The sequence below is a fragment of the Erinaceus europaeus genome, chromosome 19, assembly GCF_950295315.1.
Source record: "Erinaceus europaeus chromosome 19, mEriEur2.1, whole genome shotgun sequence".
Taxonomy (NCBI): Eukaryota; Metazoa; Chordata; class Mammalia; order Eulipotyphla; family Erinaceidae; genus Erinaceus; species Erinaceus europaeus.
The window spans coordinates 3,816,282-3,842,976 of NC_080180.1; the positions used below are offsets into that span (position 1 = coordinate 3,816,282).

General features: G+C 45.2%; 1 protein-coding gene across 1 annotated transcript in view; it reads right to left on the minus strand.

Moving 5' to 3' along the window:
- The window catches only part of ESRRG (estrogen related receptor gamma), a 197,170-nt gene extending 175,326 nt beyond the window's left edge, over nt 1-21,844 (minus strand). The window contains exon 1 of the mRNA XM_060178446.1: nt 21,728-21,844. Coding sequence (XP_060034429.1) covers nt 21,728-21,761 — 34 coding nt within the window. The 5' untranslated portion in view covers nt 21,762-21,844. The remainder of the gene's footprint in view (nt 1-21,727) is intronic.
- Nucleotides 21,845-26,695: the final 4,851 nt, after the last annotated feature.

Below are 26,695 nucleotides of genomic sequence, written 5' to 3' on the forward strand. Positions count from 1 at the left end.
TCTATCTCCCCCCCACACTCTATTTCTCTCTGTCCTGTCAAATAAAAATAGAAAAAAAATATATGGAAAAAATAATACTAGTTGCTGGGAGCAGTGGATTCACAGTGCAGGCACCGAACAAAAAGAAAGAAGGAGGGAGGGAGGGAGGGAGGGAGGGAAGGAAGGAAGGAAGGAAGGAAGGAAGGAAGGAAGGAAGGAAGGAAGGGAGGAAGGGATGGAAGAAGGAAAGAAAGGAAAAGAAATGAGACCCAGTGGATTCGTGGTACAGGCACCAAGCCCCAGCAATAACCCTAGAGGCAAAAAAGAAGAAGAAGAAGACATTTCATCCCTAAATTATATGGTTTGCATCCTATCTGAAAAATTATCCATTCTGGGCTAGGAGGTAATTCAGTGAGTAGAACCCATGACTTGTCAGGCCTGCACCCTGGATATGGCATGGGAATGCTATGGCACAAAGAGAAACTCCAGTGCTGTGTTCTCTCTCTCTCTCTCTGTCTCTGAAATAAAAAAAAAAATGAACAAGTCAGTTCATGAGCAATGCAGTGAGGCACATTTGAGACCCCCAGCACCAGCATCCATCTCTATATAAACATCGATATCTACATAGGTTGCTATAAACATAGATATGCACTGAGTGAGACAGACCAAGGGCGAAGAATCCAGGTCCAGAAATGTGTTGAATGAACATGTATCCTTTCGGTCCTGAGCGACTCCTCGAAGGCTCACCTGACCCCAGCAATAACAACAGGGTGTTTTTCCTGGATACAGCTAGAAATATTTACACAGACTACGACATAAGGCAAGAATTCTACTTGCCTCCAAATATTTCCAAATGATGCATACATCGATAATAACCCAAGACGGGCTGAGGTCAGTGTAATTGGCATTTAATTGGCTTCAAATATACTAATCATTATGATAATGTTGATCCCGAAGAGCCTTAATAGGCTGGAGATGAATGTGGAAGAGAGCAGAGAGGTGAATTCCTGGGAGTGGGGGCGCTGGGGTTTTTTTTTTTGGGGGGGGGGGCATAATGAAAGCCAGAGGCCTGGGAATCACCTGATGGATGACAGCTCGGTAGAGTGGGGAAGAAACTTAGCTTTTGCACAGGTGGCGCAAAGCACAAGGACCGGCATAAGGATCCCGGTTCGAACCCCGGCTCCCCACCTGCAGGGGAGTCGCTTCACAGGCGGTGAAGCAGGTCTGCAGGTGTCTGTCTTTCTCTCCTCCTCTCTGTCTTCTCCTCCTCTCTCCATTTCTCTCTGTCCTATCCAACAACAACAACAATAACAATAAAACAACAAGGGCAACAAAAGGGAATAAATAAATAAAATAAATATTAAAAAAAAAAAAAAGAAAGTTAGCTTTCAGAGGAAACTCTCGGAACAAAAGAAGTAAGAACTAATGAGGAGAAAAGGGAAGAAGTGTCCCAAAAAGTTCTGTGTGAGGGGCAAGGCTCGTGGGGGGCAGTTAATTGGATCATTCTAGGAAAGGCTACTCAATAAAGGCTCAGGTAGCCTCAAGGAAAACACTGAGAGCTGAAAACTGAGAGGTAGGTCAGGTGAAATGGACTTGCCGTCCTAGGGGGCCACGGGCTGGTGGGGGCTGAAAAACAAGACCTGGGAATCAGTGCAGATCTAAGTAGGAACATATGCTAAGTGAAAGGCGGCAATCAAAGCCTCTCAGCCTGAGGTATGCTGCTCCCCGATGCCCCCGTGACCCCAAGGTACCTGCGAATTCTGGTAGAAACAGTCTGGGCGTCTGTTTTCACATTGTGCCTCCGCAGTGGGTGTAGGAGTGACTTAAAAGTTACTGTCCTTGAGGAAAGGGAGGGAGGGAGGCAGTTTCCAGAAATGACGGTAACTAAGAGGGAGTTGCTCAGAAAGTCTCCCTGTACACCTTGCCAACAATCCCATTTGATCAGAGACAGCCGGTTACAAAAGGAAAGATTCTAGTGGACAGGATGAGAGTTTACCATGTATGTTCCCAACCCCACATCAAAGCATATCTCTCTCTGTCTCCCTCATTCTCGATCCTTCCCTCTCCCCCTTTCCCCCCTCCCTCTCCCTCTCTCTCTCTCTCTCTATCTCCCCCTCCTCCATGATACAAATACTGGGCTACGTGAATGGCTCTACAATATTGTATGTATTTAACCACCTCCCACCGTATCACATTAAAAAGAAGTTGCTTTTAAAAAACTTTTTTTGGAAGGGGGAATTAGTGATTTACAGTCAACAAGAAATACAGTTGTCGGCACATGGGTAACATTTCTCAGATATCTGCATAACATGCTAACCCCACCGCCAAACACACACCTAGGTCCTCCTCTGCCATCATGTTCCAGGACCTGAACCCTCGCCCCTCCCCTGCCCCAGAGACCTTTACTCTGATGCATTTCACCAAACCCAGTCCAAGTTCTGCTTTGTGTTGGCCCTTCTGATCTTATCTCTCAACTTCTATGAGTGAGATCATCCCATATTCATCCTTCTCTTTCTAGCTGATCTCACTTCACATGATTCCTTCAAGCTCCATCCAAGATGAGGTGAAGAAGGAGAAGTCACCATTTTTAATAGCTGCGTAGTATTCCATTGTGTATCTAGACCACAACTTGCTCAGCCACTCATCTGCTGTTGGACACCTGGGCTGCTCCCAGGCTTTGACTATTACAAATTGTGCTAATATGATCATGGGTGCATAGGAATTTTTTTGAATGGGTGTCTTTGATTCCTTACGATATATCCCCAGAAGAAAGAAGTTCTTATATTGAGAATTTCAAAAGCGGGAGAAGCTAACCAATAATGCTTCCTACTTCACCAACCACTTCCAGGTTACTCTCTTCCACAACAGGATCCAGACCCACATCAACCTTAAAAGTCACGTTACTTGAAGTCTGGGTGAAGGAATCAGCCAAAGGTGTCATACCAGCAAGTCGTCACTATGGGGCCTGGGCCATGCCGTCTACCTGGGTCCGGCTGAGAGGGACTGGCAGGTCCTGGAGACTTGTTCCTGTGGCCGCAAGGCCACGCTGCCTCTCACACAGTGCAATCTGCCACTCACCAAGGTCTGGTTTGGACTCCCCACCAGTGCCATCAGGCTCGGGGAATTTGGCACGCGCCAGGCACCAGACTGCTGCCAGCTTTGGGGAAGCCGCTGACCTACTCTCCACTGTGTGGCTTTTGTGAACCTGGAAGCCAGCCTGTCTCTCATCATTGATCAACCTTGGCCAAGCCAGCTGGCTTGCTCTTTTGCAGACAGCTTGCCTTAGGGAAGCTGGTTGGTGGCTCTACTACCTCCTAAGCCAGAGAGTGAGAGGCACAACAGAACCATCTCTCCAGAAAGGACCAGTGCATCGTGTCCGGCACCTTGTATAACGGAGACAGCGTGGAATTCTGCAGAGGCCGAGCTAGGAAGGTAACCAGCAGGCTACAGCTACAGGTGTACCCAAGTGGCAGGGATCGTGAAGCACTTGATAAAGTGGGTCTTCACCAAATGCTTGCCAAGATTCCTGGACATTAAACTCAAGTGCCACAGCAAAACCAGCAAGGCCCAGTTGGCCTACAGGTGGATTGATGGCAGGGAAAAAAGATCAGCTGTCTGCAGATGGAGTGTGTGTGTGTGTGTGTGTGCGCGTGTGCGTGTGTGTGTGTGTAGAATAGACACATAAGGGAGTCGGGCAGTAGTGCAGCAGGTTAAGTGCAGGTGACGCAAAGCGCAAGGACTGTCGTAAAGATACGAGTTCGAGCCCCCGGCTCCCCACCTGCAAAGGAGCCCTGAAGCCATTGACAGCGCCCAAGAAGAACACAGCAGACACGAGTCTGTTTCAGTTGAGCAAGTGGCTCAGGCCTCTGCCAGACAGACCTCAGAGTGTCTCCGCCTACATCTGGCAAGCCGGCATCTGTGCTTGTCTCACATTTTCCACAACGGGAAATTCCATCTCCAGTTCCATGGCTACAGATACACAGAGTGAAGCAAGCGAGTCTTAGGGGTCTGGCCAGGGGCTCTGGGTCTGGAAAGTGGGAGTACCAGGACAGGACTCTAGGCACACCTGAGGCTGATGCTTGACCTCGACAATTCCCGGGCACTGCAGCTGCTCCAGGTACGCCTCATGGGACCGACTGAAAGGCATCTACTGGGAGTCGGGCAGTAGCGCAGTGGGTTAAGCGCACATGGCGCAAAGCTCAAGGACCGGCCTAAGGATCCCGGTTCGAGCCCCCAGCTCCCCACCTGCAGGGGGGTCACTTCACAGGCAGTGAAGCAGGTCTGCAGGTGTCTATCTTTCTCGTCCTCTCTCTGTCTTCCCCTCCTCTCTCCATTTCTCTCTGTCCTATCCAAGAACAACATCAATAACAACAACTACAACAACCATAAAAACCAACAAGGGCAACAAAATTGGAAAATAAATTTTAAAAATATTAAGAAAGAAGAAGGAGAAGGAGGAGGAGGAGAAGGAGAAGCAGAAGGAGAAGCAGAAGGAGAAGCAGAAGCAGAAGCAGAAGGAGAAGGAGGAGGAGGAGGAGGAGGAGGAGGAGGAGGAGGAGGAGGAGGAGGAGGAGGAGGAGAAGCAGAAGGAGAAGGAGAAGCAGAAGGAGAAGGAGAAGCAGAAGGAGAAGCAGAAGGAGAAGGAGAAGGAGAAGGAGAAGGAGAAGGAGAAGGAGAAGGAGAAGGAGAAGGAGAAGGAGAAGGAGAAGCAGAAGCAGAAGCAGAAGCAGAAGGAGAAGGAGAGACACATAAGACCATGTCTTCTATGGGATGGGCTACTTACCAGGCTGGCAGGGTAGTTTCAGACCAAAGAGCAAGCAAGATCTCTTGAGTTTTCTTTTACCGCAATCCAAAAGAAATGGTCTGCAGCATATTACTAGACAGGTGCTGGCTTCCTATTTCAAGGTGAGGAATGCAAATGATGAAGGTGGACCCTCACTTCATTACACCATTTGCTTCCAATAGTATTCCAACTAAAACAGGAAGGGTGGGCCGGCGGATGGAGCACCTGGTTGAGTGCACACATTACAGTGCACAAGGACCCAGGTTCAAGTCTCCCCCATCCCCAGCTGGAGGGGAGAAGCTTCATGAGTGGTGAAGCAGAGCTGCAGGTGTCTTTCTTTCTCTCTGCATCTTCCCTTCCTCTCCCAAGTTCTCTGACTCTGTCTAAAATAAATAACATATATTTTAAATGTTTTTAATATTTATTTTATTTATTTATTCACTTTTGTTGCCCCTGATGTTTGATTGTTGTAGTTATTGTTGTTGTTATTAATGTTGCTGTTGTTGGATAGGACAGAGAGAAATGGGGAGAGGAGGGGAAGACAGAGAGGGGGAGAGAAAGACAGACACCTGCAGACCTGCTTCACCGCCTGTGAAGCAACTCCCCTGCAGGTGGGGAGCCGGGGGCTCGAACAAGGATCCTTCCGGTCCTTGAGCTTTGCGCCACCTGTGCTTAACCTGCTGGGCGACCACTGCCCAACTCCCAACATATATTTTTTAAAGGAAGTGCATCTGAAAGTTAAAAAAAAAAAAAGCAGGAAAGAGGAAAGCAGCGTGTCTTAGAGAGTTTTAGTCTCTCTCTGTCCTCTCTAATGTTAGTGCAGGAGGGAGGCAGATTTACTCCAATGGTCTTGGAGCCGTGTCTCATAGGAACAACAGAGTTTATCTACTTTATGCCTGATATGGTTGCTATTTTAAAAGACTAAATACATATAAAGTAATCCCAGAGAAGCAGAAATAGCACGGGAGATGTGTGATGTCTGAAATGGATCATGCACAGGATCATGGACAAAACTTTAAAACACAAGCACTTCAAGCTCCCTACCTAAAAGGGAGAGGCCACTTTCAGAAGTAATGCAGGCAGGCAATGCAAGAACATGAGTCATGGGGTGACAGCTGCAAGGTACAGCAGCGGACAGTAACAGCACAATGCCCCAGTGGTAGATGAGGGCTATATTCTTAAAACAACGGAGGGAATAGAAGCAAACTCACTCTTATCTACTAAGATAAAACTTATGAACGCTAGTTAAAAAAAAAAAAAAAGTTGTCCCTAAATAATCTTTTGAGAGGTCAGTATCTCATAATAGGCCTATCCCTGAAGAATCCCAAGCTAAACATAGACTTGGATGTTTCTGTGTTTTAAAGGAAGAGCTCATTAAAAATATACATGTATATATTTATTATTGGATATAGACAGAGACGTTGAGAGGGGAGTGAGAGATAAAGAGACAGAGAGACACCTGCAAACCTGCTTCACCACTCATAAAGCTTTCCCCCTGCAGGTGGGGGCCAGGGACTTGGACGTGGGCCCTTTCACACTGTAATGTGAGCATTTAACCAGGTGCACCACCACCTGGCCCCCTGGACTTGGATATTTCTTCTGTTCACAAAACAAAACTGTATTCAACCAACAGGGAGCAAAGACAGAATGCCAGCTATACAATGCAACTCCATTGCCCATTGTGAACTTGGGCAAGTGATACCATCTCTCTACATCTCTATTTCTTTCTTGTTTTTTGCCTCCAGGTTGATCGCTGGCTCAGTGGCTGCACCACAGATCCATCGCTCCTGGAGGCCATTTTTTTTTTCCTTTTGTTGCCCTTGTTGTTTATCGGTGTTGTTACTATTATTGTTGTCATTGTTGTTGGATAGGACAGAGAGAAATTGAGATGGGAGGGGAAGACAGAGAGGGGGAGAGAAAGATAGACACCTGCAGACCTGCTTCACCACCTGTGAAGCGACTCCCCTGCAGCTGGGGAGCCGGGGGCTCAAACCGGGATCCTTCTGCCGGTCCTTGCGCTTCGTGCCAGGTGTGTTTAACCCACTGCCTCCTACATTCAGAATCTTTTGTTACTCATTTTGAGATAGACTATTCAAGTTTCATTTCAATAGAAAAGAACCAAAAAAAAAAGAAGAAGAAGAAGAAGGAGGAGGAGGAGGAGGAGGAGGAGGAAAGGGAAAGAGAAACAGAAAGAGGACTCCATCATCATGTAACTCAGTATCAAAAATGGAGTAACTTCTTGTGGCCCCTTAACTACTTTCCCAAAGTAGTTGATGCCGAGGCAGAGCCTGGGGAGAAGGTGCTGTTGCTGTTGCTTATATTATAACTTGGGAGTTTTGTCTAACACCTGCATTAATGAGGGAGCTTCTTAGGATAATATTACAACAGAAAGTACAAGAAATACCAGAGAGGTCAAGGCAGTTCTATTAACTGTCATCTAACACAGAAATATTTTCCTTGAATACCATTAAAGCTTCTCCTTCTCTTTGTTCTGCTTTTTTGAAGGCACTAGGAGCCTACATTTCCCTACCAATAATTTATGTTTTCAACTTGGCAGCACAATGATATTAGACTTGGGGGAAAGGAAAAAAAAAAAAAAAAAAAAAAGGAAGCCTCACCTTGGCAATGTCTTCTTCAGAGGTTTTAACAAATGATATTTTGTTAAGATAAATCGCAGGAAAGCAGGCTCTTTTAATAAGCAAAAACAAATCCACTAGTTACTAAATGACCTGAGAAACTCTCTGTTTTTTAAAGAGAAGCTACCTGGAAAATGCTCCCCCCTCCATTTAAATGAACTTTTTATTAAAATGGAGGCGAGGAAACAGAAGGGTAATTGGACTGCTAAGTTGCTCCCTGCTGATCCTGCCACTCAGGTAAAGGCAGAAGACCCTGAACTCCCACTGCCACAGATAAATGAAGATACAAAATGGGGTTGCAGTAAAAATAGTTCTGAGTTCTGTTTTGTTTTGTTTTGTTTTTATCCTGGGGGCTGAAGACAAGTGATTGGAGAGATGCAATGGCAGCTCAGTGAGTGAGCAACTCGTCTGTGTGATGTGCCCCTCTGTGCCCCTTGCTCTGTACTATGTGGAACAATGGCCACCGTCATCTCCATGCTCTTACCATTCCTCCTGCCCAATGTCTTCCAAGGACTCAGTCAATCTCTTCAATCTATGAGTTTCAACAAAAGAGGAAGCCCTTGGCATTGCACAGAGACTGAGGATGCCGAGTTCAGTCCAAGGATTTTAGCAGAGCATAGGTGAAAGCACCCTTTTAAGGCACTGAAGGCCATCTCAAGGGACCAGGTGGTGGTGCACACGGTTGAGCGCACCTGTCACAGTGCACAAGATCCCAGGTTCAAGCCCCCCCCCCCCCCCAGCACCTGTATGGGTAAAACTTTCCAAGTGGTGAAGCCTTGCTGAAGATGTCTCTCTGCCTCTCTCCCTATCTCCTCCCACCCCTCTTGATTTCTGACTGCCTCTAACCAACAAATAAAGATAATTCTTGAGTCGGGTGGTAGTGCAGCCGGTTAAGTGCACGTGGTGTGAATCGCAAGGGCTGGCGGAAGGACCCTGGTTTGAGCCCCCGGCTCCCCACCTATAGGGGAGTCGCTTCACAGGCGGTGAAGCAGGTCTGCAGGTGTCTATCGTTCTCCCCCCCTCTCTGTCTTCCCCTCCTCTCTCCATTTCTCTCTGTCCTATCCAACACCAACGACATCAATAACAACAACAATAACAACTACAACAATAAAACAACAAAAACAAAAGGGGAAATAAATTTAAAAAAGAAAAAGGGCAGGGGTAGATAGCATAATGGTTATGTAAACTGACTCTTATGCCTGAGGCTCCGAAGTCCCAGGTTCAGTCCCCCACACCACCATAAGCCAGAGCTGTGCAGTGCTCTGTGTTTCTCTATGTGTCTCTCTCTCTCAAAAATACAATACAATAAAATAAAACAAAATAAAGTAAAGTAAAATAAAATAAAATCTTTTTAAAAATAAATAAAGATAATTCTTTAGAAAATGGTCATTTCAGATCCTGCTGCCTGTTTCCCAGTGTCTTCCTGCGGACAGGTGCCAACTCACGTTGGACAAAGCAAAGCACCTAAATGCCCCGTGTTCCTGGAACTGCAGGTTCATCTGCCCTCCCACCCTGATGCCCATCTCTCTCCTCCACATGAAGCTGTCCCTGTGTATCTCACAGGAAATAAATAAGTATTTCACAACTTAACAGCGATACAGAACAGGCCTGGGATTACGATACGCTGGACGGAATCCATCCCCAGATCCTCTGGAATAGGACTTTGAGAAAGCCATTGAAACTCTCTGAATACGCAGCTCCTCGTGTAATCAGGGACAATCTGACACTCAGAGTCCTACCTCTCAGTGGGACTGAGCTTCCATTCTACCCTACAGGTGGGGAGCCAGGGTCTCAAACCTGGATCCTTGTGCTGGTCCTTGTGTTGTGCGCCATGTGCACTTAACCCTATGCGCTACCACCCACCCCCCACTTTAAGGTGAATTAGGTTTCATTCATTTATGTTAACATAGTCTGGGGAAATGGACCCAGGGCCTCAGGCATACATGATGACATGACGTTATGCCTTCCTAGCCCTAGATTTTTATTTCACATGCAGAGAGATAGAAAGCAGGAGGAGGAGGAAGAGAGGGGGGAAGGGAGGGAGAGGGAGGGGGAGGGAGAGAGGGGGAGGGAGAGGGAGAAGGAGAGGGAGGGAGAGGGAGAGAGAGAGGGGGAGAGGGAAGGAGAGGGAGGGGGAGGGGAGGGGAAGGGAGAAAGGGGGAGGGAGAGGGAGAAGGAGAGGGAGGGAGAGGGGGAGGGAGAGAGGGAGAGGGGGAGGGAGAGAGGGAGAGGGGGAGGGGGAGAGGGAGGAAGAGGGGGAGGGGGAGAGGGAGGAAGAGGGGGAGGGGAGATGGAGGAAGCGGGAGAGGGGGGAAGAGGGAGAGGGGGAGGGAAAGGGAGATGGAGAGGGAGAGAGGGAGAGGGAGAGAAGGAGAGGGAGAGAGGGAGAGGGGGAAGAGGGAGAGGGGGGAAGAGGGAGAGGGGGAGGGGGAGGGAGAGGGAGAGGGAGAGGGAGAGGGAGAGGGAGAGGGAGAGGGAGAGGGAGAGAGAGGTGCAGAGAAAGAACAAGACCAAAATAAAGAGAGACATCAAAATACTACTTCACTACCCATGGAGTTTCCTTGTTGCTACCGATGGCACTCCCATGTGATGCTGGAGACAGGAACCGCATGCATTTTGTCTGCCAAGCTACCTTCTACACTCCTCACTACTAAATTTGAAGGAGATAATAACAGCATAACAAAGGATACCCATTCCACAACTCATGGCAAGTTATTCCAAATTTCGGTTCCCAGACCACAGATCTGACTTACAGTAAACAGAAGAGCAAGTAATTTGACCTTACCTGTTACCCTCCTCCAACTGAAGTCATACTTGAATACCTCTCTCTCTCTCTCTCTCTCTCTCTCTCTCTCTCTCTCTCCTCTCATCCAGATAAATAGAACAAGAAGGAAACAGATATCACTGCACCTCTGATGTCATGCAGAGGCTCAAACCTGGGCCTTGGGCATTGCAACTCCCTGTAGGTGAATTCTTAATCCTGTTTACTTTTAGACTTTTTAATTTTCCATTGTTGTTGTTACTGTTATCGTTGTTGCTACTGCTACTGCTGTTATTGGGCAGGACAGAGAGAAATTGAGAGAGGAACAGGAGACAGAGAAGGGGAGAGAAAAATAGACACCTGCAGACCTGCTTCACTGCTTGTGAAGCAACCCCCTGCAGGTGGGGAGCCGGGGGCTCGAACCAGGATCCTTGTGCTGGTCTTTACTCTGTGTACCATGTGCGCTTAACCCAGTGAGCTACTGCCCGGCCCTCCACTTTTAGACTTTCAATAAGTGGAGGCAGGAGGCTGAGATCTCTGAAGTAGAGATTTACTTTAAAATGTCAGATCAAATTTGGAAAAGCCAATGTAGTCATTGATAAAACCATACTTTATGGCTATGAAATGCACTACTTGCTTTGTTCACTGGAATGAATCAATTCTCTCTAGAGGAAGTATTTACAAGGCATTCGAATCATACAAGTGCACCTTTCTACCTAGATAAATATTTTTATTTTTTATAGTAAAACAGCGAAACTTCAAATAAATCTGATATGAGATTCCAGAGGCCTTAGAAATGAAACTCTATTGGCCAAACATCAATATATTGACAAGATGTCTCTGTGGTTTCAAGGCAATACAGAAGAAAGGTTTTTTTCAACAACAGGGGAAAAGTGCATAAGCCGGGGCCAGGCGATGGCGCACCTGGTTAAATGCTCATATTACAGCACGCAAGGACTCAGGTTCAAGCCCCTGGTCCCCACCTGCAGGGGAAAAGCTTCACAAGTGGTGAAGCAGGGCTGCAGGTGTCTCTCTCTCTCTTTCTCTTCCTGCCCCATCCCTATCAATTTTTCTGTCTTTATCCAATGATAAATAAATAAAAATATTTTTTAAAAAAAGCACATAAGCCAGTCTTCCATTCCTAAGGACTGAAATGTTTCTTCACTGCTCCCCTGTTCCTTTATTGGTCACTTCTGTTTACTTTGGCAAACATGATGTGCGGTCTGCTCTTCCAGGAAGGTGGAACACACACAAGGATTTAGCCAGTAAAGGCACATTTAAAAACTAGCATAGCTAGGGAGTCGGGCGATGGCACAGCGGGTTAAGCACAGGTGACACAAAGTGCAAGGACCAAGCCCCTGACTCCCCACCTGCAGGAGGGTCGCTTCACAAGCGGTGAAGCAGGTCTGCAGGTGTCTGTCTTTCTCTCCCCATCTGTCTTCCCCTCCTCTCTCCATTTCTCTCTGTCCTATCCAACAACAACAACATCATCAACAACAACAATAACTACAACAATAAAACAACAAGGGCAACAAAAGGGAATAAATAAATAAATAAATAAATAAACACTAAAAAAATTTTTTTAAAAAAAAGCCTAGCATAGCTGTGGTCCTGGAGGTGGCGCAGTGATAAAGCTTTGGAGTCTCAAGCCTGAGGTCCTGAGTTCAATCCCTGGCAGCACATGTGCCAGAGTGATGTCTGGTTCTTTCTCTCTCCTCCTATCTTTCTCATACATAAAAAAAAAAAAAATCTTCAAAAAAAAAGAAAAAAGAAAACTAGCATAGCTCACTAACCAGATCCATTATATCATAGCTTTTATCATGTTTCAAATTTTTGTTCACATCATGACATCACCATTACCACAATTATTATGTCCAGGTTATTTACTGACAAGACACTTCTGTGGGCTTTATGTTATTTTTAATAAAACTCTGATTTTTGTTGAATAGACACTGTGAGAAAGAATCTAGTCAAATCACTACTCTGCTTTTACTGAATGGAGACAAAGTGGATGAACCAGGAGGAAAAAAAAAAATCACCATGCAAATAATCAGTGAGAGAATCAGAATTGAAAGTCAGAGCAGAATATTTTGCCAGGTACATGGGAGTAGTTCAGTGAATATTTATCAAGGTGAATGAAATTTTATTTCCAGCTCTGATTTTTTGCCACAATGCTGACATCAAAATGCCTTCAATAAAATTTAAGACACCTGGAAGGGTTGCAAAATGTGTTCATTTTTTTCTCTTAGACATTTAAAAATATATGTGATTTGGAGGCTAGGAGATAGGTCTTGCCTGGGACAGCAGATACCTTACCATGTTCAAGTCCTTGGATTTAAGTCCCAGCACCACATGACTGTACTCTGGACTAAATACCAAGTGAGAACTCCAGGGATGGGGGAGGAGTGATGCTAGGACGTTTCAGTCTCTCCTCTCTCTCTCTCTCCCATTTTATTCTTTTTTTATATCTATTTATTTATTCCCATTTGTTGCCCTGGTTGTTTTCTCCCATTTTATTCTCCCTTTCTCTCTCTCTCTAAAACAATTAATCAGAAAATTGACCAGAATGGTGTGACATGCAGGCCCCCTGGGATGGGGCCTGGTGGTAGCACGCCTGGTTGAGTGCTCATGTTACAGTGTGCAAGGGCCCAGGTTCAAGCCCCCCATACACACCTGCAGGGAGAAAGCTTTGTGAGTGGTGAAGCAGTGCTGTAGATGTCTCTGTCTCTCGTCCTCTCTACCCCCCCTTCTGATTTCTGGCTGTCTCTATCCAATAAATATAGTAATTAAAAAAAAATCACACACACAAAAAAAAGACCCTGGGATCACTCCCTTGTTCTGCAAAAAAGGAAAAAGCAATGAGAGGGGGCCAGGTGGTGGTGCACCTAGTTGAGTGCACATGTTACAGTGCATAAGGACCCAGGTTCAAGCCCCCTTCCCCATCCCAACCTGCAGGAGGAAAGCTTCACAAGTGGTGAAGCAGTACTGCAGGTGTCTCTCTGTCTCTTCCTTCTCTATCGCCCCCCTTCTCTCTCAAATATCTGACTATCTCTATCCAACAAATAAATAAAGATTTAAAAAACACTTAAAAAGCAATGACGTTTGATGTGTTCATTTTCTCTAATAGAAGACTAAGATGGTTTTTTTATTTTTCCTTTTTTTTTAAAATCTGAATCTAACCCAGTCCTTCACCTATATAGATTTCTGTTTGGATTGAAGTCCCCCAACCCCTTGTTTATTCTTCTGGCTTGACCTCAGGTCAGATATCGAAGACTAAATTTATTTTTGATATTTAAGCAGTTGGGGCAGGGGGCAGGACAGTAACACAGCTCACCTGGAGGGAACACCTGACTTGGTATGTACTTGCCACAGGCTGGAGTTCCATCCCACCACACCGGAGAAAGTTATGGTGCTGTGGTATCTTTCTTTCCCTCCTTCCGTCTTTGCCTGGCTCTATCTCTGTGTCTGAAGTCAGTCTGCAATGGTAAAGCCCCAGAGAGAACAAAGGGAAAGGAGCCCTGAAGCCATTGACAGCGCCCAAGAAGATCCCGGCGGACACGAGTCTGTTTCAGTTGAGCAAGTGGCTCAGGCCTCTGCCAGACAGACCTCAGAGTGTCTCCGCCTACATCTGGCAAGCCAGCATCTGTGCTTGTCTCACACTTTCCACAACGGGAAATTCCATCTCCAGTTCCATGGCTACAGATACACAGAGTGAAGCAAGCGAGTCTTAGGGGTCTGGCCAGGGGCTCTGGGTCTGGAAAGTGGGAGTACCAGGACAGGACTCTAGGCACACCTGAGACTGATGCTTGACCTCAACAATTCCCGGGCACTGCAGCTGCTCCAGGTACGCCTCATGGGACCGACTGAAAGGCATCTACTGGGAGTTGGGCGGTAGCGCAGCGGGTTAAGCGCACATGGCGCAAAGCTCAAGGACCGGCCTAAGGATCCCGGTTCGAGCCCCTGGCTCCCCACCTGCACGGGAGTCACTTCACAGGCGGTGAAGCAGGTCTGCAGGTGTCTGTCTTTCTCTCCCTCTCTCTGTCTTCCCCTCTTCTCTCCATTTCTCTCTGTCCTATCCAACAACGATGACATAAATAACAACAACAATAATAACTACAACAACAATGCAAACCAAGGACAACAAAAGGGAAAATAAACAACTATAAAATAATTTAAAAAAAAAAAACAAAGAAAGAAAGGCATCTGTTGTGCTGAGCACCTCACCTTGACATTGCACTGGGAAGACACTACAGCAATGGATTCAAAGATACAACAGGTGGGAGGAGGGTGCCGCACCTAGTTACGGGCACATAGTAGTAAGTACAAGGACCTGTTCAAGGATCTGGGTTCGAGACCCTGGCTCCCCTACCTTTAAGAAGGATATTTCACAAGCAGTGTAGCAGGTCTGCAGGTGTCTATCTTTCCCTCTCTATCTTCCCCTCCTCTCTCCATTTCTCTCTGTCCCATGGAAAAATGGCCACCAGGGGCGGCAGATTTGCATTCCTGGCGCCAAGCCACAGTGATAACCCAGGACACAAAATACAACCAGTGCCACCAGCACTTTGCAGGTGAGAGAAGTCAACATCAAAAAAGTTATGAAACTGTTTTTCAAAAGGCAAAGTAAAAAATCACGTTTTCAGGCCAGGGGAGCTAGTTCAATGGTATTCCACAGGACTTACATGCCTGAGGCCCCAGGTTCAATACTCAGTACCACCATCTTCTACATCTGGGCAGAGTTCTGGTCTTGCATTTATAAAATTAAATGAATCTTAATATTAAAAAAAAAAGCAAACAAACAACAACAACAGCAAAAATGGGAGTCAGGCGGTAGCGCATCGGGTTAAGCGCATGTGGCGCAAAGCACAAGGACCAGCTGAAGGGTCCCGGTTGGAGCCCCCGGCTCCCCACCTGCAAGGGAATCGCTTCACAGGCGGTGAAGCTGGTCTGCAGGTGCCTATCTTTCTCTCCCCCTCTCTGTCTTCCCCTCCTCTCTCCATTTCTCTCTCTCCTATCCTACAACAAACAACATCATCAACAGCAATAATAGCCATAACAATGATAAAACAACAAGGGCAACAAAAGGGGGGAAAAAATGGCCTCCAGGAGCAGTGGATTTGTGGTGCAGGCACCAAGCCCCGGCAATAACCCTCGAGGCAAAAAAAAAACAACACAGAGAGAGAGACACACATATACTTTTAGGCTGGGGAGGCAGCATAAAGGCTCTGGAAGCAGACTCTCCTGGAAAGGTACCAGGTTCAATCCCCAGTACCAACATAAGCCTGAGTAAGTCAGTGCTCTGATTAACAGCAAAGCAAAGCAAAACAAAACAAAGCACACTTTCTTGGCACCAAATCGGCGTCTTTCTTTCTGCCTTCATCTATCTACTCTTTGGACAGCAGGCTTGATGAGCTAAGAGATCTTTTTTTTACAGGGATGTGAATCTCTTGCTCTCATCTTTAAGACTCAAAGAAACATACGTGTACTTTCCAGATGAAACTCATCGCCTGCCGGTAGACAACCCCAAAGCCCTTGCATCCTTTGATCAGTGAGTTCTGCACCTAAATCAAATCACGATTGCCCTCCTAAAATGCCTTGGGAGAGAGCACAGAGGACTAGCGGGTCCTGTCATAGCCTTTAAAAAACCAAGCAGAGACACTAAAATAAAAATAAATCTTGACCAGATTTATTGGTCCACCTTGATTAGTTCTTTTTTTTTTTTTTTCTTTTCTCATCCCCTTCAAATAAGCAATACCTGCAAAAAATGGAAGGGAATGTTAGGGCCTGATATCCCGTAACAGATGAGATTGCTCTGTCATGCACTGTTGTAGAATGCTGAAAAAAATCATGAGGACCCATCACTCCTGAGAGGCTTCCCAGCACAGCAGAGCTCAGACGGAGAGAAGGGAATAGTTCAGGAGGCAGAATGGTGCTGGCACTTGGATTCTGACAAACTCCATTTTTAACCTGTACTTCTCTTAAGGAGCGTCACTTCCCCTACCTCTGACCACCCCACGATTTATTTATTTCCACTGGTACCAATTTTTTTTTAACTTATTTAAAATAATTGAAATTTAACATCAAGTATAGCCCATTCAGATGCAATTCTGGAGCTGGTTAATGAGAAGTGGTAGCTTATAAGAATTTAATTATACACAATACGATGCTATTCTGATTGTTTCCCCACTAGGCCATCTCTTCTCTCTTGGACCCAGTATGAATGCCAGTCAGTAAAACTGAGGATTTACTGTTTCCAAAAGCATAAAAGTCCCATCTCTTTCCCCCAATCACCACCTCTGGAGTGAAGACCTCGCCTCCCTCCCTGCAGACACTACCTGAGATGCACTTGGCCCACAGAATCAAAATCCCTGTGAAAGGGGAGACGTTTCCTTCCCCTCCTTCATCCCAGCTGCTGAAGTCTGATTTCATTTCAGATTCGAGAACTAATGTTGTTTTTTTGTTTAAATAGATTTTGTCTGTCAATTTCCAGACCCAGTGCACCATCCATCGGCACAGACTGCTGTGGTCAACTCAGGGGTTGTCGTGGCAAATTGTATTATGGGCTGGTAATTGAATTGAACAGGTTTACATTTGAATAGATTTACTACATCATGATCGCTGACATAGTGCACAGGACTGAAATCCCTCTCCATCCATAAAGATACACTGAAGAACAGAACATTCTCTCCAGGCTGAGATGGCAAGGCTTCAGTCGAGGTGGTAGCCAAACAGATCTGTGCATCTATTTATATGTGGGGTGTGTGTGTGTGTGTGTGTGTGTGTGTGTGTGTCTGTGTGTGTGTCTGTGTGTGTGTACATGTGTGTGTGATGAAATGTTTCACTCCACGTTTTCTCATATGCTAAGGGAAAAAAACAACGACAACCAAGTATTCCAGACTTATTCAAAATTACCCCATCGTTTCCTACCTGGGTAGGGAAGAGAGGACTTGAGAAACTGATAATTTTTCCATCAAAGCAAGTATGAGGAAGTAAAGGGAAATAAATCTTGAGCTGAGTCTATCACCAACAGCAGCAATTCCCCTGAAAACAGCCCCTCTGAAGGCATGATAACAACCACCACGAGGTGTGAATTATAGATAAGCACTTTCCCATTTAACTCTGTAACAATATCTAATTAAACACCGTTCACACCTCTTCAGTCACTCCTTCAAGACTCTTCCTGTCAGAAAACTACTACAAGGAAAATTTCTGGGGACTGGGAGCCTGGGGTGAGGGGAGAATGGGATGATATTTTCCTGATTCCTCTGCCAGTCCCTAAGAGCAGAGAGAGGTAAGAGCACCCTTTGAAAGAGTTCACCCAGGGGTCCATCTGCTTCTCCACACCAATGATCTAGCTCTGAGCCTCACTCCCACTGCACTCAGGAAAGCTTTCAGAGCCCAGGTGTCATCTCTTTGTCTCTCTGTCTCTTTCTAAAAAAGTTGGCCCAGAATAGCGCAGCAGGTTAAGCGCACGTGGGGCAAAGCGCAAGGACGTGCGGAAGGATCCCGGTTCGAGCCCCTGGCTCCCCACCTGCAGGGGAGTCGCTTCAAAGGTCGTGAAGAAGGTCTGCAGGTGTCTTTCTCTTCCCCTGTCTTCCCCTCTCCTCTCAAGATTTCTCTCTGTACTATCCAACAACAATGACATCAGTAACAACAACAAAACAAGGGCAACAAAAGGGAATAAATATAACTAAATAAATAAAACACTCATCACATAATTCTCTCTATCTAGAAATATAGTTGGGAGGCATGTTTTCAGGTACTCTGGGCTTCTAAAGTAGAATCCAAATTGAGGACACATCAATTCATTGTGTTAAAGGCTATTGATGTTTATTATTGATATTACTTGCATAATGTTTACGAAAAAAATTGATTTGCTTTCTCAAAATGATTTTTCCAGTCTCAGCTCTTCATTAAGTCTCTTGGAATAAATGCAAGCTTAGCTCAAGTTCCCTTTGCATTAACTAAGTGGTAAGATAAATCTTACCACTTGAAAAAAAAATGGATTTCCAATTACTATGTTCTGAAATACTGTGTTAATCACAGAGATTTTTAGAGGGCTTTTTGTTTGTGTGTTTGTTTACTCACTTTTGTTTTGTTCACCATGGCCTCACTCCTGTAAGATTCTATTGCTCCTTGGGGACTTTTAACTTTTCATTGGATTTCAGACAAAGAAAGAGAAGAGAGAGCCAACAGCCCTGCTCCACCACCACTTATGGAGTTCACGCTGATTTTGTGCATGGCACTTCCATAAGGTACCAGAGCCTCAAACACTACTCCTCTCACAAAGTGTACGTTTTGGGGGGTGAGCTAGCTCTCAACCCCTGTAGGGTATTTTTGTTTTTAGATATATTTATTTATTTACCCTTTTTTTTTGCCCCTGTTTTTCATTGCTGTTGTAGTTATTATTGTTGTTGTTATTGATGTTGTCTTTGTTGGATAAGACCTAGAGTAATGGAAAGAGGAGGGGAAGACAGAGAGGGGGAGAGAAAGACAGACACCTGCAGACCTGTTTCACCGCCTGTGAAGCGACTCCCCTGCAGGTGGGGAGCCGGGGGCTCGAACCAGGATCCTTCCACCGGTCCTTGTGTTTCACGCCACCTGCGCTTAACCCGCTGCATCTGTATGGTAGTTTTGAAGATAAATCCTTCTGCCATCAAAAGGAAGCTCTTGCCACTGTCCTCTCTCAGAGGAAAACTCGGTATAGCATGTGTGTTGGGCTATTAATGCTTGATTTCTACTTGTATGTCTTCCTCTGTGAACTTGTCCTTTCTGCATTTCCCAGTGAACCCTCTCTGGCAACAACAGCCACATCTGTCTGTAACCTATGACACCAACAGACAGAGCCAAGAAGAGTTTCCTGCAGGGGTACAGGAAGGGGCTTAATTAATGTTTAAGCAATAAAACAGACCCTAGAAAAGCAATCAAAGAAACCAGGACTCCCACCTTCTACACTCCCAAAGAATTTTGGTCTATACTCCCAGAGGAGGAGAAATGTTCGAGAGAGATGACCAGAGGGCTCTAACTCCAGTCCCATTAGGAACCAGAGGGAGAAGAGGAAAAAAGGAGGGATATTTAGGTGTAGGCGTGATTTAGAAAGAGAGGGTAGGACCATATAAAAAAGAGACAGACAGATAGATAGATATGTGGTCCTGGAGGTAGCACAGTGGATAAAGCACTGGATTCTCAACCATGAGGTCCTGAGTTCGATCCCAAGTACCAGAGTGATGTCTGGTTCTCTCTCTTCGCCTGTCTTTCTCAAGAATAAATAAATAAATTCTTTAAAAAAAAAAAAGATAGATATTAAAACAGCAGTCAACCCATATCTTATCTGTGACCATGGGAGAATCACTGAAGTTTCCAATGGAAGGGATGGGGACACAGAACTCTGGTGGTAGGAATGGTGTGGAGTTGTAGTCCTGGTATCTTGAAATTTTGTAAATCGACATTAAATCACCAATTTAAAAAAGGGGGGGAATGGAGTTGATCTGAAGATATGCCACAGGAGGCTCAGAGAAGGGTAAAGTATTCCCAGCCCTCTCTTTTATCTGTAGCGCTGTACCAACCACCACTAATAACTTCTTTCTGCCTCTCTTCCTACATAAGCCAGGATATGTATTTATCTATCTTCCTCTGTTCTTTCTACTTTCTCTGTGTGTAATATGTATGCATACGTATGCAAACATTTGTATATGATTTGCTAAAATCTTTGATTTAATAATATTTAATGTAATCACATAGTTTATATAAGATATGTTCATAAATAAGTTAAATCCTATTGTTCTATCTTTTTTTTTCAATCTCATCTTTATGCTGGGTAATACAACTTTTTACTGCATCACCATTTCAGAAAACTCTAATTACGAAGCTCATGACTTGTTTATTCGTATCATTTTGCATGTTGGGAAGAAAAATTTGAGAGTGTTCTTTGGATAAGTGAGAGACAGAGAAACACAGCACAGCTCCCACGTACCCAAATCTCATGGCAGCCAGGATTGAGCCTGAAAAAATTCGGCCCCCCATCATGAAGCCCCAGACCTAACAATGTCTATGTGACTCATATCCACTTATCCTTCTATAATTCTTCTCCCAATGAAAACCACAGGATGAGTTCTAGCAATGCCATTCCTCTCTGAAGCTGGAGAGTTCTAGTAACACTGAGATACATAAACGTCCAGGGCTGACTCCAAGATCAAAGCTTATTCTAGGACTCCATGGAAGTTACACATTCAAACGCATCATTATCTGAGGAGCAGAGTGCAGTAAGTGAACTCACAGCTCTAGGAATGTACACACACACACACACACATACACACACACACACACACAAACACACACACACATACATATATGCCACCAGAATTATCACTGGGACTCGAGGCCTGCATAAGGCCACCATTCCTGAAGACTACTGTTTTGATAGAAGGTGAAAGAGAGAGATAGGAAGAGACAAAAAGAAAGAGAGAGATGGAGTTGGAAGTTGGAGACAGCGAGGAAGAAACATCTGTAGCACTACTCCATGGCTCGTGAAGCACCCTACTGGAGCCCCAGGATGGGAACCCAGCTCTTAACCCGCACATGATGAAGTGCTGACTCCCTACCAGATGAGCCACCACCTGGATCCTTGTGTTTTGTGTGTGCGTGTGTGCATGTGTGTGTGTGTGTGTGTGTGTGTGTTTTAATACAACTAAATCTAGGTCTCTCAAAGGAAATAAACATTTGTCTCTATCACCAAATGGAAACACTAGTTTCATTAAACATCCCCAATAATCAGATATTTGGGGATTTTAATATGATAGAAGGAACAGACCTCGAAAGGTCAGACTGTAGAATCAACCCAACTCTTTCCTCCTTAGCTCCTGTCTCACCACATCCAGCAACTCACACTTGCTCCCTGGGTGAGCTTAGCCACTCTGGCAAGGTCAATGTTATTCTTGTGTGTGTTGCTGTAATCCCAGACTGAAAGCAGATGGGAAACTATGTTTCAGTATCCTTACTAGATATTCATTCATAGAGAAAGAACTGCAATAAAAGACTGGGAAAAGAATAGAATATCTCAAGCCTATCAATCAAACAAACAAACAGACCAGGCAAACAAGAAATGGCAACTAGATAAAGTGATCCAAAAGTTCATTTTCTTGAATACAGGGGCTGATTTTAGGGTATCTAGAGACTTCAAAACTGTGAGTCATCTGCCTCCAACATACACAAATTTTATCCATCAATTATTCCTCCATAAAGATGGAATAGAATGAGAAGAAAATAATAAGGCAGTAATAATTGAGAAGAAGAGCAAAGAGACAATGACAGGGGTCTCTTGCCTGTCCTACAGGCTTTGCTACTTTTGGATGATGGCGGAGAAGAAAAACCAGAGAACTACCTCACAGACCTGCTGGTCGTAACTGTACACAACACTGACACATGTCTCCCTGGAGATGTCCAGCAAGTACCCAGGAAGACTGAGATCATCCACAGTAAAGACAACCTTCCTGCACGTGATTCCACCTCTTCCCAGGTCGTCTGACAGCCCCTATCCACCCTGCGCCCCAGTTCTGAAGCCCGGAGCCTTACCTTCCTTCAGCATGCCGACTTTCAAGCACTTCATGAAGCGGCAGGCCTGGCAGGACTTGCGTCTGCGCTTGGTGATTTCACATTCGTTCGTGGCGGGGCAGCTGTATTCTATGTTACCTGGAACACGGGGCAAAGCAAAGAAGCTGGTTAGAGGAGCAGAACAGTGTCAGCTCTGCTCCCCACGCCCAAGAAAATTGTTGGGGAGGGGAGCAGCGGGGCTCATGAGCCTCCTGCCGCTGCCATGGAGGAGATAAGAAGACATCTGGTAGTGGTCCGGGAGGTGGTGCAGTGGAAAAGGATTTGGGCTCTCAAGCATGAGGTCCCGAGTTCGAGCAGCACATGTACCAGAGTGATGTCTGGTTCTTTCTCTCTCTCTCTCTCTCCTATCATTTCTCATGAGTAAATAAATAAAATCTTTAAAAAAGAAGAAGAAGAAGGAGAAGGAGGAGAGGAAGAGGAGGAGGAAGAAAAAGAAGAAGAGGAAGAAGGAGAAGAAGAAGAAGAAGAAGAAGAAGAAGAAGAAGAAGAAGAAGAAGGAGAAGGAGAAGGAGAAGGAGAAGGAGAAGGAGAAGGAGAAGGAGAAGGAGGAGGAGAAGAAGAAGAAGAAGAAGAAGAAGAAGAAGAAGAAGAAGAAGAAGAAGAAGAAGAAGAAGAAGAAGAAGAAGAGGAAGAGGAAGAAGAAGAAGGAGACATCTGGTTATGCAGTGGCTAGAACATTGGACTCTCAAGCATGAGGTCCTGAGTTCAATCCCTGGAAGCACATGTACCAGAGTGATGTCTAGTTCCTTCTCTCTCTCCTCCTGTCTTTCTCTTTAATAAATAAAAAATAAATGAATAATACAGGGTTTAAAACTGCCCTGCAGAGCTGAGGAGACAACATAATGTTTATGCAAAAGACTCTCCTGCCTGAGGCTCTGAGATCTCAGGTTCAATCCCCAGCAACACCATTAGCCAGAGCTGAGCAGTGCTCTGGTCTCTGTCTCTGTCTCTCTGTGTGTGTGTGTGTGTGTGTGTGTGTGTGTGTGTGTGTGTGTATCTCATTAAAATAAATAAAATATTTTTAAAACAAACAAAACTGACTTACAAAACCCAATGTTTGGGCTGGGGGTATGAATCGACCTGTCAATGTCCAGGCTCAGCGGAGAAGCAGCTACAGAAACCAGAACTCCCACCTTCTGCTCCCCATAAACACCTTGATCCAGACTCCCAGGGGGGACAAGTGATAGGAGGAAGATAAGAGGACTCTGCACTCCAGCTCCATCAGCACCCAGAGAGAGAGAGAGAGAAGGGAAGGAGAGGGACATATGGAGGTAGTTATGATGTCATGAGTGGCTTAGAGGGAAAGAGAGGATTGAATCAGGAAAAGAAGGGGCAACAGTGTATCAATGCGGACAGACAGTTGTAGAGAAGATGGTTGGCCCACGTCTACAACTTTAGGGGAACTGTGGTGGATTGCAGTGGGGAGAGTGAAGATTCAGAATTCTGGTGGTGGCAATGGTGTGGATTCAAACCCCTGTCGACATGTAAGTCTGTAATATAACAATACATAAATAACAAAACACAATGTTTGCCTGGCAAGATGAAAGGAAGTCAAATCTTTGACCTAGACTGCAGAGCTGAGGTTGGCAACAGGGGTTGGGGAGTGGAAAGGAGGGGGTAACAAGGGCTCCAGTGAACTCTACAAGGGAGATATCCCTGGTTTGGTGTGTGTGTGTGTGTGTGTGTGTGTGTGTGTGTGTGTGTGTGTGTGTGTGTGTGTGTGTGTTGAACGGTGGAAACATATTTTATTTATTTTTTAAAGATTTTATTTGTTTGTTTGTTTGTTTGTTTATTTATTTATTTGGAAGATAGGAGGAGAGAGAAAGAGCCAGACATCACTCTGGCACAAGTGTTGCTGGGGATCAAACTCGGGACCTCACGCTTGAGAGTCCAAAGCTTTATCACTGCGCCACCTCCCGGACCACGTAACACATTTTATTTTTATTTTAATAAGAGACATATAGAGGGAATGATAAAGAGAGAGGTCAGAGGACTGCTCAGCTCTGGTTATGGTGGTGTAGGGAATTGAACCTAAGACCTGGGAGCCTTAGGCATAGATGTCTTTTGGCATCACCATGATGCTGTCCACCCAGCCCTGGGAACACATTTCTAAGAGGTGAAAAGTATACTTCTAAAACCTTTATAGATGTGTGAACCTAAGTTACCCAGAAACCAAATGAAACCAGCATTAATAAATCAATAAAAATAAGTTTGGGCAGGGAGATATTAGATTTCAGATATTACAGCAGAGGAATTGCATGAATACTGAGACACCAAAAGCCCCAGGTTCAGTCCCCAACGTGGCCGTAAGGTAGAGCTAAGCAGCGCTCTAATCTTCCTCTCTTCACATTTTCAGGCTCTTACAAGATAAATAAAAAATACTTTGTGGTCCAGAGGTGGCACAGTGGATAAAGCAGGAGGTCCTGAGTTCAATCCCCAGCAGCACATGTACCAGAGTGATATCTGGTTCTTTCTCTCTCCTCCTATCTTTCTCATTAATACATAAAATCTTTTTTAAAATAAGAAATAATAAAATAAAATACATCTCGAAAGAAAAAAAAAATGATAAAAGAGCACACTGACCCCACCCAGGGAAAGGAGCAGTCCCCATAAAATATTAGGTCCAAAGGAAACTGTTAAGCCCTAGAGATCCAGATAAGCACAGGCATGAAAACTGAGGTCTGGTCTGGTCTGGTCTGATCTAGCCTGGCCTGGTCTGGTCTGGTCTAGCCTGGCCTGGCCTGGTCTGGTCTAGTGGAACCCGCCTTTCTTTGGGTGCCTGGTGCTCATTCCACACTGTCTTTGAGGACACCTTGCCTGCCCAGGAACAAAGAACAGCAGGAGAATCTGGGAATTTGCAGGAAGCTCCCAGAGGGCGGGGAATGAAATGAACTCTGTTCTCACTGCCTCACCAGAGTCTCACAACCCAGCTTGTAAGCTCAGTAAAGGTTTCCTGATAAAAATAACGATGATGTGCATCAGCACATGGGTTCCGCTGCTCGAGTAATAAACCCACCCCCAGCTTCACAGAAGCATCAGAAATCTAAAATAACAGCTCTGAGATTCTGTTTGCCAAGGCCAAGTGTCAGTCCCCAGTCCCCAGTCTCCAGAACGGAAGTATCTAGTCAGAAGAAGATCCCCATTTCTAGTTGGCTTTTTTCTTTTCAATTAGCTCCCCTGACAGCGTGTGGGCTGTGCTCTGGGGCTGCCTCCAGCTTTGTGAAGAAGCTGCCTTTTCAAGGAAGCCTCTCTCCCCAGTCAGCTCTGCCACACTGAGCTTGGAGGTCTCTCCTTCCTTCCTAACCCTTTCCCCTGGTGATTAAGTACATTAGTATCTTAATGAAAATGCATTCTGTTTATTGCCCCCTGGGGAAGGGGGAGGTCATCACACTAAATGCATAAATTGTCATCAGAGACAGCCCGAGCATAATTGCAATTTTGCTGCTGCTCCATGTCCTCTCCGCCACGCTCTGGGTCCATCCAAGGCCCAGGAAGCAGGCAGACTCTGGTAATTAGCATAGAGGCTGCCTGGGACCACAGCACTGATGAAATATTTCAGAGTTAATCACACTTTGTAAACACTGATTTATATCGACCACCTTTCTCCAGACTGATGTCTCCTCATTAAATATCACATTAGTGGATTGCACAAAGACTCAACTACTCAGGGATGGCTAATTCAACAGGAAGTAATAGCTAACCACTTAGAACTAGTGAAAATTGGGTAAGTTAGGTATGGCAGGGAAAGAAGGGGGGGAAGGCTATGCATTATATAACTTGAGATTAAATAGTAAGAACACTCTGTCAAGAGAAACAAAAGATAAGGTGGCCAATATTCAAGAAGCCAGAGAAATGTCAAAGGAAGCAGAATGGCTGAGTCTTTGGGTAATGACTGTGAAGAACGGATCATGGTTCTGAACCATAATTTGAGACTGATTTACTTATCTATTAAGGAGACAAAGAGAGAAGCCCAGAGCACCACACAGATATTGGCAGTGCCAGGGATCCAACTCAGGATGTCAAGCATGCAAGTTCTGTCCCATTGTGTAACCTTCCCAATCAATTAGATAATCTGGTTTTTTTTTTTTACCCCCAATTTCATTTAGCAACTGAAAACATAGTTTGCATCAAGATCATGCCATGAGTAGTTCTCGAAGAGCTGAATATGTATTCTGCCGCTAGGGCCTTCTACTCTACGTGACTTCTCCAAGGGTCCCTGGGAAAGATACCCAGATTCTTTCTGCTTTCTTGGGAGGAGAGACACCACCGCTGATTAAAAAGGAAAAGCCCCGTTTCCTACTAACTTCTCCTCCCTTATACCTGTGTCTGGAGTCAGGGTGGAATTACACTTCGCTCCCTCTCTGGTGTCAAGGCACAAACGCTGTGTTCACCCTTGAACTCATGGCTGGAAACATGTACTGGGATGACCCACCATCTGTCTGCACACACCCGTAATCACGTCTCTCTGCAAACGCACTCCTCTCCCTCTTTGTGACTTACAACAGCCTCACTCTCTATAACAATCCACTTCTGACTCAATCTAAATCAGGCCTGGGTGAGGTCACTTGTGGGTAATAGTTGGTATCTCCTTACCGGGCACTCTGCCTCCACACTGTACCCTTTAACCTGCGCCGACCCCATAACTACGTTCCCCTTCCTATACCTGTTTTCACCACGTTGCTGGTTTCACTACAAAAAAATAAATAAATAAATAAAAATTCCCAATGACTTCCTGAATTGAATATAAAAATATTGGAGAACTCACAAAATCTCCCCACTTCTGAAGTGCAGCGGTTAGAAAGCAAATCAGAACAATCCGTTGTATGGGATCTCACACTCTTCAGTGGTCACTGGACAATTTCTCTTCTGTTTCTTGAAGACATTAAAAAAAATCTTTTTGAACAGTCATACAGAGATGAAGTTACTGTT